We start from the raw sequence: 10,708 nt of genomic DNA, 5'->3' as shown, positions 1-10,708 counted from the left end.
GTCTGGTGTAGATCGAAAACAGAACACTTCGACCAATTCGTCCGCTGAAATGTTCGTAGAGTCAATTCACTGAAACGTGTATACTGCTACTTTGTGTATCTGAACTTGTGAAGCCCAACGGTTTTGGATGTAATAAATTGTAAAGTCATTGGCTCTATACATATAAAGAACTAATGGTGGAATGCCATTTGTGCCTACTTATAGGTGTCACCCGGTTCAACCTCGTCGTTGAAGCATGTAGGGAAACGCGTCTTGTTGTTCAGGATAGAATAACTAATAGACTATTGTTTTTATTTGATAATTTATTCATATATAGCAACAAAATAAGTCCATACAACAGGTTACATTAAATAACTGCACAATGGAAAGTATACACCTGAAAAAATACAAATACAGATCATGAAAAATGATTCAAGTGAAAATTCACATTTTAATCGTTCACAAACACCAAGTATCTTTAAGAACACCTCATCAACTATGTTTAAGCAGAAGATGTCTACCCCCATCAGGAGGCTTGAAAACATGTTTTAGTATCTGTGATGTTTGTTCATCAAATAGGGTTCATCAAACCTGTAGGGGTTCATCAGAGCGAAATATGGCGTAGCGTTATTTGTTTTACGAAAAGTTACCAGCTTACCTTATTTCTTGTATCCGGTCATCATACCAAGACCACCCATCATACCAAGACCGCCCATCATACCATAACCGCCCATCATACCTAAACCTCCCATACCCATCATGTAGGGGTTCATCATTCCCATCATACCTAAACCTCCCATACCCATCATGTAGGGGTTCATCATGCCCATCATACCTAAACCTCCCATACCCATCATATAGGGGTTCATCATTCCTAAACCACCCATCATCAAGGGATTACCAGCCAAGGTCATGGAGGCGAAGGCCAAACAAAGAACGACGGCAAAAAGTTTGTTCATTTTAATTTCTGGAAAAGAGAAACACTTGTTATTAGACACATCAACAAACAACCAGAAAAAAAGGAAAATGAAGGAAGGAAAACAGTAACTGGTTAAATAAAGAAACTTAAGATGTTTTGGATGAAACTCCGTGCCTTAAATTAAAGGGGATATTTAACTTACCAGATATAGCTGATGAAGCTGTGGTGTTGGTAGTTAGAAGGTTGTAAGAATTGTAATACTCTACCTTCATTTACACACCATATTTATACTCTTTTTACTCTGTTACAGCATCAAATACAAATTGATAATAATTAATTAATCTTCCTCATTAACATATGATATTTAATACGAGTATATTATCACTTATTAGTTATCAGATTAAAGATATTGCGAACATTGATAAACAAATTAGTTCGAATCAAATATTACCCTTTAGTGACGAAGAAAATTAAAACTTCCTAAACAAAGCATACATCTACCAAGTAATTGAAAAAAATTATCTTACGGATATATTTATGCAATATATATCATTCCTTAACCCCGATTTCTAAACATTACATATCACCCTTCACCCTTCAAAATACTTAAACAATAATCGGGGATCTATTTGTTCGCTTTCATTGAAAAAGATGATGTAAAAGCCAATACAGCATAATATATTGTTAAAGTCGTAATTTCGAATTTTGATATAACATTTTATTAAAGATGTCTGTAATAACAGTTTGTTACAGATGTCTGTTTGTACTACTGTACTGATAAAGAAGTCTGTTTGTATTAATATATTGCTAAAGATACATTTTTGATCTAATATATTATTATTAAATATGTCGGTGTACCATACCGTAGTGTTAAAGTTGTCGGTGTCCCATACCGTATTGTTAAAGATGTCTGTTTGTAATGACCTATTGTTAAAGATGTCTGTTTGTAATGACCTATTGTTAAAGATGTCTGTTTGAAATAACGTTTTGTTAAAGATGTCTGTTTGTAATGACCTATTGTTAAAGATGTCTGTTTGTAATGACCTATTGTTAAAGATGTCTGTTTGTAATGACCTATTGTTAAAGATGTCTGTTTGTAATGACCTATTGTTAAAGATGTCTGTTTGTAATGACCTATTGTTAAAGATGTCTGTAATGACCTATTGTTAAAGATGTCTGTTTGTAATCACCTATTGTTAAAGATGTCTGTTTGTAATGACCTATTGTTAAAGATGTCTGTTTGTAATGACCTATTGTTAAAGATGTATGTTTGTAATGACCTATTTTTAAAGATGTCTGTAATGACCTATTGTTAAAGATGTCTGTTTGTAATGACCTATTGTTAAAGATGTCTGTTTGTAATGACCTATTGTTAAAGATGTCTGTTTGTAATGACCTATTGTTAAAGATGTCTGTTTGTAATGACCTATTGTTAAAGATGTCTGTTTGTAATGATATATCGTTTAAGATGTCTGTTTGTAATGACCTATTGTTAAAGATGTCTGTTTGTTATGACCTATTGTTAAAGATGTCTGTTTGTAATGACCTATTGTTAAAGATGTCTGTTTGTAATGACCTATTGTTAAAGATGTCTGTTTATATAACCATACTATAAAAGATGTTTGTAATATTGTATGGTTAAATAAATCTGTTTGAAATAATTGAAATGTATTGTTCTTATTTCTAATATATGCGTCATAGACAAGGGACACGGATTTTATCGAGCTTATTCAGGAACAAATTAATTAATGCTGTAATGTTTCATTTCAATGTGCAGAGTTACGTATGTTGAATTTTTATATTAAAATGGTGATGTAACAGAGTTTAAAGAGTATAAATATGGTGTGTTAATGAAGGTAGAGTATCACAATTCTTACAACCTTCTTACTACCAACACCACAGCTTCATCAGCTATACCTGGTAAGTACAGAAAAACTTAGTAATGAAACACTCATTGGTGTCAGAAATTAGAAAAACCTATTCTAATTTAGGGCACGGAGTTTCATCCAAAAAATCTTAAATTTTACCAGTTATTGTTTACTATCTTCATTTTCCTTTTTCTGGTTGTTTGTTGATGTTTTTAATAACAAATATTTCTCTTTTTTTCCAGAAATCAAAATGAACAAGATCTTTGCTGTCGTTCTCTGTTTGGCCTTCGCCTCCATGACCTTGGCTGGTAACCCCTTGATGATGGGTGGTATAGGAATGATGAACCCTTACATGATGGGTATGGGAGGTTTAGGTATGATGGGAATGATGAACCCCTATATGATGGGTATGGGAGGTTTAGGTATGATGGGAATGATGAACCCCTACATGATGGGTATGGGAGGTTTAGGTATGATGGGCGGTTACGGTATGATGGGCGGTCTTGGAATGATGGGTGGACTTGGTATGATGACCGGATACAAGAAATAAGGTAAGCATGTTTATTTTCTTGTTCACTTATACATCGTCATTAAAAGGAATAAAAGTTCTTATGATCATAAAGATGATAAAATTTAAGTAGAAGCCAATATGTCTTTTGATATTTGGCCCATGATGTGGAAATATTTCCTGACTGAAAACTGTATGCCTACTTCATAATTTTCATTCGTATATTTCCAGGTTGATACAGCTGATATTATACAGTTATTTAATGTAAATAATTGTATGATGTAAATTATGGTATGATGTAAATTATGGTATGATGTAAATTATGGTATGATGTAAATTATTGTATGATGTACATTAGTGTATGATGTAAATCATTGTATGATGATGTAAATTATTGTATGATGTAAATCATTGTATGATGTAAATTAGTGTATGATAGACTTATGAATTTGAAATAAATAAATCATCCCAAAATATACTAGTATTACTTATTTTTTACTTAATATGGAAATATTACATGCCAAATAATGCTGTAAAAACTGTAACATCCAAACGAAACCGATAGCCAACCTCGCAAATTTCATAAGCTATGCTAGAATTTGTTTTTATGTATTCCTTTAAATTTCTTTCATGAAGTCCATCTAATTAGAACACTCCCTGCTAAATTTAAAAGATGGCAATGGTAACCTGAATCGGGATCTTCCGTCGAAGTTTAACGTAAGAAATGGCGATATTGCAGTCTTGCAACTACCAGACAGCTGTGCATTCGATACGACTTCATACAATCTATTTCAGGAATACTTCACTCATGAATAATTTATTTGAAAAACCTTCTACAAATAAGCGAAGTATTTTCGACAGAATAAAATGTTTTTCAAAAGAAAAAAAAACATTTAAAATTCTCACTATCGTTTAACTAACATTTAGGTACTCATCGCCTCTTCAAAACATCCGTAATTATAACATGTTTCTACCTTGTTTCACTCTTGAAGGTAAACCGAGTTAGGTAATCAATAATTATTCATGATTTTAAAAAGGCCAATCAACACTATTTTAATACGGTTTGTTTTGTAATCACAGCCCGATATTATGACGTCTTAATCCTTAACGCTTCTTTTCTACTCCTTCATTTCTTGGTCATTTCAGACAAAATAAACTACTCTACTGAATATGTAACAGAGAAATCATAATACAATATTTCCATGTTATTCCATGATGAATAATGATTCTACCAGCATTTCTTTCAAATAAAGTCCAAGGGGCAGCTGTCATATTTTGCTTTTATTCTAGTCATATAATATACATATGCATATTGTGTTCAGTGAATCATTTGGAAAAGAATGAGAATTCACGTTGCAAAGTTATTTGTACAAAGAACAAAATCAGTGCTATTTTTAAAGTGGAACGATACACAAACTGCAGCGATATCTCGCGTCACAGTTGGTCTTATCTGAAATCTTATCGTATTTCGCAATGACAAAACTATCGCAAAGGGTTCAGATAAGATGGTTCACAATCGACACGATTTGGAAGACACGCGGAATCATTACTGTTCTTGAATAGCAAGGGTAGCAAGCAATCTCAATTTTTAGGCGTGCTTAGCAGTGTAAAGGAGGTACAACCGTCTACTTGCTTATGTCAGCAGATGGATCACTATTTAACCTACTAGATTTACTGTTCTCCATTACATCTTTGATTGTGCTCGCTAGGGTTGCGACATAGCAACTGGATTGCCAGCGAATGCTAGAAATTGGCTGCATCAGGGAGAACCTGACCAATCGCTGGATTAAGTCAACTCTTATTCTTCTATTTTTTTAGGTCTAGGTCTACACTTCAAAATTATTTTCTTTTGCTTAGTTTACTACCTACCGGTGCCTTTTATTGAATAGTAACTTGTTACTTACAACCGACCCAATCTTTACTATTTATCAAAATATTGAATCTGATAGTCGAGGGTCGGTAAATTTATCGGCATTGCCCGTATGGACTGCAGCGGATCTGGTGAGATTCTTGAAACCGCCAGAGCCTTCCTTTAGAACCTTTGTGATATAAAATGGAAGCGTACTTCAGTTCAGATAGTAACTTCTTACTTCCGCTAATTTAAATATCCGTAAAGTAATAAATACAATACAATATTTATAGAGCGCGTTATATAAAAACAATTACTCTAAGCGCTTAGTCAAACTTTTAAACATGTTTACTGATATTCTGTACCAGAAGTTCTAAAACCTGGTTTGGATTTATTGAAATGAATTGAATAGTCAGTGGCTAATGATATATTAAGTAATGGTATGCCATTTGTCCTACCCATAGGTGTCACTCGGTTCCAACTTGTTATTGATACGGGTAGAGTGCTAATGGGACAAGTATTTAGTTTGGGTATGCGTGTTACAACAGATGCAGTGAACGTAGAAATCCTCCGACAGTTGGGAATTAAAAAACAGAAGACAAATGTCAATGCTGTGACAAAAAAAATCCCAGTGCACATTGCATGTTCCGGATGCAGCAAAGGGGCATTATCGGATCATTTGACAATATAAAAAATAACTATATATTTATTTATTTATTTAAAACAATTATTTACTCGTACATATTGTATAGAATAAGTTCAATCAATCGATACAGCAAACAAAAGTAAATCTTTCCAATAACCAGTAACCATCTGAAATACACATTACAAATTATTAAAAAGGATTCAAATAAAAATGCATTTGGTTCGTGCACAAACACCATGGATCTGTATGAACATCACATCACCATGTTCAAGCAATAGATGCAGTGGAATAGCTAAGTCTGTAGAGAATAGGTACCGTGGGTTCGCATTCTCCTCTAGGTAAGAAAAATTCTTGTGCCTGTGCCAGTCGGCCCGGTGTCGGCTCTTTTCCTGTAATACCCAACATCAGAAATTAATTTTCTGCAGTTAGTAGTAATTTGTATTACGAAAAGTTATCAGCTTACCTTATTTCTTGTATCCGGTCATCATACCAAGTCCACCCATCATACCAAGACCGCCCATCATACCGTAACCGCCCATCATACCTAAACCTCCCATACCCATCATGTAGGGGTTCATCATTCCCATCATACCTAAACCTCCCATACCCATCATGTAGGGGTTCATCATACTCATCATACCTAAACCGCCCATACCCATCATGTAGGGGTTCATCATTCCTAAACCACCCATCATCAAGGGGTTACCAGCCAAGGTCATGGAGGCGAAGGCCAAACAGAGAACGACGGCAAATAGTTTGTTCATATTGATTTCTGAAAAAAAGGAGAAAACCTTGTTATTACAAACAAACATAAACAACCACCAAATCAAAATTAAGAAAACGGGAAATGATAAGGTACAGAAAAGTAAAATGTTTCTAATTCCTAACACCGATGAGTTTTTCATTACAAAGTTTTTCTGTACTTACCAGGTATAGCTGATGAAGCTGTGGTGTTGGTAGTTAGAAGGTTGTAAGAATTGTGATACTCTACCTTCATTTACACACCATATTTATACTCTTTAAACACTGTTACAGCATCAAATACAAATTGATAATAATTAATTAATCTTCCTCATTAACATATAATATTATATATCACTATTTATTAGAATCAGATCAAAGGTTGCCATTTAATAATTCACAACTTTAGTTCAATTTAAATGTAACCCCTTTGGTGATGATGACTATTAAAACTTCCTAAATAAAGAACAATTGGTACTCTAATCTACTAATCTGAATGTTCACTGTACACCTCAAAAGGCTTTTCGTAGATTGTTGAAAAAAAAACTGTCCTTACAAAATAATCTCGTACTGCACGAGACCAAACCGAAGCAAAAAATTAATGTGTAAAACTCATTAACAACATAATATATTGTAAAAGTTGTCTGTATGAAATAACATATTATCAAAGATGTCTGTATGTAATGATATATTGTTAAAGATATCTGTATGTGATAATATATGTTTTAAGATTTATCTTTGTACTAACATATTATTAAAGATGTCTATTGTAATAATATAATGTGTAAAATGTATGTTTGTAATACGTATTGTTAAAGAGACAATAATAAATTATTGTTTTATGTATTATTTCTGATATAGGTATATAACATAGACAAGGGACATGGGCAATTACCATACCAGCATTTTACCAAGCTTAATCGGGAAGAAATTAAATGATTAATTAGTGATGTAATGTTTTATTTTAATGAGTAGAGATATGTAGGTTAAATTTTGAATATTAAAATGATGTCGTAACAGAGTTTAAAGAGTATAAATATGGTGTGTTAATGAAGGTAGAGTATCACAATTCTTACAACCTTCTAACTACCAACACCACAGCTTCATCAGCTATACCTGTAAGTAGATTCTCCTATGTCAAGACTCTAGATTCGTATAGAATTTACATGGGCTCAGATCTTATTCTTATGAAGTTTAAAACATTAAACATTATTTAGAAAAAAAAATTCAAAATTTTTTATTTTCAATGAATTTGCTTCCCAATTTTAAAGATATAATTTTTTTTTCCAGAAATCAAAATGAACAAGATATTTGCCGTCGTTCTCTGTTTGGCTTTCGCCTCCATGACCTTGGCTGGTAACCCCTTGATGATGGGTGGTTTAGGAATGATGAACCCCTACATGATGGGTATGGGAGGTTTAGGTATGATGGGCATGATGAACCCCTACATGATGGGTATGGGAGGTTTAGGTATGATGGGAATGATGAACCCCTACATGATGGGTATGGGAGGTTTAGGTATGATGGGCGGTTACGGTATGATGGGCGGTCTTGGTATGATGGGTGGACTTGGTATGATGACCGGATACAAGAAATAAGGTAAGCATGTTTATTTTCTTAATAACAATAACGCTACGCCATATTTAGCTTTGTTGAATCCCTACATAATGGGTTGTGATGATTTGTTTGAATAATTTCATTCTTGTTATAAATTAAAATCATCACGGATTGCAAAAGCGAGGGTTAATCACTGCATGTGTATTCGTCGCTGAAAAGTATAAACGTTCAGAAAATTATAAGATGTGAAATTCAAAAAGGAGACAATTGCCAAATTACCTATTAAAAATATTCCTATGCATATCCGGCCCATTATATGTACCTGACGACAGAGCGTGCATTCTGATTTTTCCCGACTAAAAAATTGTTTGTATGCCTTCATAATATGTGTATTTTTTTTTTATTTTAAGGTGGATGTAGGTGATATTATACAGTTATTTCATTTGTGCAATGAGTGAATGGGCATATTTTATTGAAATAAATAAATTATCTGAATGAAAAAATACTAGTGATTTTTATTGTAAATTTTTAATGGAAGGTCAAATAATGCTGTACAAATGTACCATCCAAACAAAACCTATAGCCAACCTCGCAAATTTCATTTGGATTAATTTTGATGATTATTCACTCACTCATTTATGAGTCCATCTGATTAGAACACCCCCTACACAATTTAAATCGGAATCTTTCGTTGAAGAATAACGAAAGAAATAGCGCAGTATTCTTGCATCTACCTGTACATACGATACGAAATGATACAATCTATTTAATGAATATTGCACCCCTGACCAATTTAGTTTGGATTCGGCTGCATTTTTTTACCACTCAACAGCTAGCAGTTGTCCAATATTCAATTAGCTTGGCAAAGTCATAGAAAGGCACGAAATCCTCCGTAGAGAATGATTGATTTCAGGACGCCCTGCTCTGTCTAAATGTGAACAACTGACCGCGCTGCTCTGCTTGTAGTGTGAAGGAACTCACACCTTTAACAAATAAGCGAAGCGTTAGAATGTGTTTCAAAATAAGTGATTTTCAAACTGTATTTTGTTTTGGAACTGGTGACTATTATATGAGTTCGGACGAAAAGTGTCGTTTTGATAGGTTAAAATTCACATACAAAGCAATTTGGATACAGTGAGCCAGTGTCTCACCTATTTATTAAATGATGTGATTAAACGATCACGATATACACTAAATTGGTGCAACGGAATCGACAAATCGCAATCTATATGTAAAAGATTTCAGTATCTATGTTTGTGCTTAGATTTGGAATATTTGCAGCTGTGGAGTGTAATGTAGAAGCCCTTGCTTGGCTCCGATCTCGGTTAACTTACGGACTGTGTATATTGGCTCACTGCATTCAAGTCGGTCATATTCACACAGATCGCGAGCCTCCTGTACGTTAGTGATTTAAGATTCCAATATGTAAGTCTCTCAACAATAGATATAATGGGGTTATATTGGACCATACAGTAAGACACGCATCCATTTTTATCTAGTTTGTGCAGAGTTGCGAAAATATCACAGGCATCTACTTCCTTTTCAGATCTTACAGTTGGATCACACATCCCACAATTCAGTTTTATTGTGTTTAATCACCTCAAGGGTGAAATACCAACATAAAGTATTAATAATAATGTCAACTGAGTTGCTCTGAGCTGAATAGCATATGTATCCTAACAAGACATCACAGATTGTTGCGCTTCTATTGGTAGTGACATCATCTCCGACATTTCGAGTTGTACATGAACTCTGTTGATCTCTGGTGGACAAGTTGAATTCGTGTTACTACTTTAAGTTGTCTTTCTGGGTACAATGGGTCCAGATCTATTTTCAACACAGGACGAACATTATGACATATCATCTTGATATAAGTTTACTTCAGCCCCGCTACGCCTGAATAGATCTTCAAAGTAAACCGTCACACCTCATTGCTCGTTCTTACTCTTATTGTTAAATAGTGTTAAATAAACAGCTGTGACAAATACTCAATAAAGTTTATCTATGGGTTATGTGAATCTGTATACACAGTAGCGAATTTAGGCGCGCCTTATTTTGAAATAAAAATTATGCCATCGAAATGCTCAAAATGCATCTGAAATCCTTTCGCTTCTGGGGGACTGTGGCGTACATTTTCTAGATACGCCTCTATATATACAATGGATACAATGTTTTGAGATTTCAGTAGCTCCATTTCCGATGTCTACTTTCATTTTACATTCCATTTTCAGGAAAGTACTCCACTTAAAGACATGTTACAAAGAAAGTGGTTTTGTATGGTCAGAAGGGCAAAGTGGAAGAGGGTTTATAGTGATTTCCCAGTTTCATTTGATCATCAAACCAAACGAAAAATAGTTAATGCTTTTGTTTAAATTAGATAATTTATTTATTCCAATGAAATATTTCCATTAACACAAATGAAATAACTGTATATTATCACCTACATCCACTTTAGTAGTCTATAGTAATAATAACAGTATAATACCAGCTGTATCAACCTGGAAACATAAAAATACAAAATCATAAAAAAGGTAAAAAAATTGCTTAAAAGCTAGAGATTGTGTGTTGAATTGCCCTTTTCTAAAGTTGATTAGCTAAAAAAAAGTTACGAATTCTGCTAACAGGCTCTGATCCTGAAATT

The 10,708-nt window shown here is 33.7% G+C and overlaps 3 protein-coding genes across 3 annotated transcripts; 1 reads left to right on the top strand and 2 right to left on the bottom strand.

Moving 5' to 3' along the window:
- Nucleotides 1-286: 286 nt before the first annotated feature.
- On the bottom strand, nt 287-1,170 carry LOTGIDRAFT_232572 (hypothetical protein; the record flags this gene model as incomplete). Its single annotated transcript, XM_009056937.1, has 3 exons — nt 287-376; nt 638-946; nt 1,101-1,170. The coding sequence occupies 2 exons, from the start codon at nt 1,168-1,170 to the stop codon at nt 639-641; spliced, it is 378 nt and encodes a 125-aa protein (XP_009055185.1). The 3' UTR covers nt 287-376; nt 638.
- A 1,578-nt stretch (nt 1,171-2,748) lies between these two features.
- LOTGIDRAFT_232571 (hypothetical protein) lies at nt 2,749-3,758 on the top strand (the record flags this gene model as incomplete). Its single annotated transcript, XM_009056936.1, has 3 exons — nt 2,749-2,818; nt 3,009-3,317; nt 3,506-3,758. 2 exons carry the CDS (start codon nt 2,749-2,751, stop codon nt 3,314-3,316), a joined length of 378 nt encoding a protein of 125 aa, XP_009055184.1. The 3' UTR covers nt 3,317; nt 3,506-3,758.
- A 2,053-nt stretch (nt 3,759-5,811) lies between these two features.
- Nucleotides 5,812-6,766, bottom strand: LOTGIDRAFT_232570 (hypothetical protein; the record flags this gene model as incomplete). Its single annotated transcript, XM_009056935.1, has 3 exons — nt 5,812-5,936; nt 6,233-6,541; nt 6,697-6,766. The coding sequence occupies 2 exons, from the start codon at nt 6,764-6,766 to the stop codon at nt 6,234-6,236; spliced, it is 378 nt and encodes a 125-aa protein (XP_009055183.1). The 3' UTR covers nt 5,812-5,936; nt 6,233.
- Between the last annotated feature and the right edge of the window lie 3,942 nt (nt 6,767-10,708).

The sequence above is a fragment of the Lottia gigantea genome (genome assembly GCF_000327385.1).
Source record: "Lottia gigantea unplaced genomic scaffold LOTGIsca_29, whole genome shotgun sequence".
NCBI lineage: Eukaryota > Metazoa > Mollusca > Gastropoda > Lottiidae > Lottia > Lottia gigantea.
The sequence above is the reverse complement of the archived record's forward strand: the minus strand, read 5'-3'. Positions and strand labels throughout refer to the sequence as shown.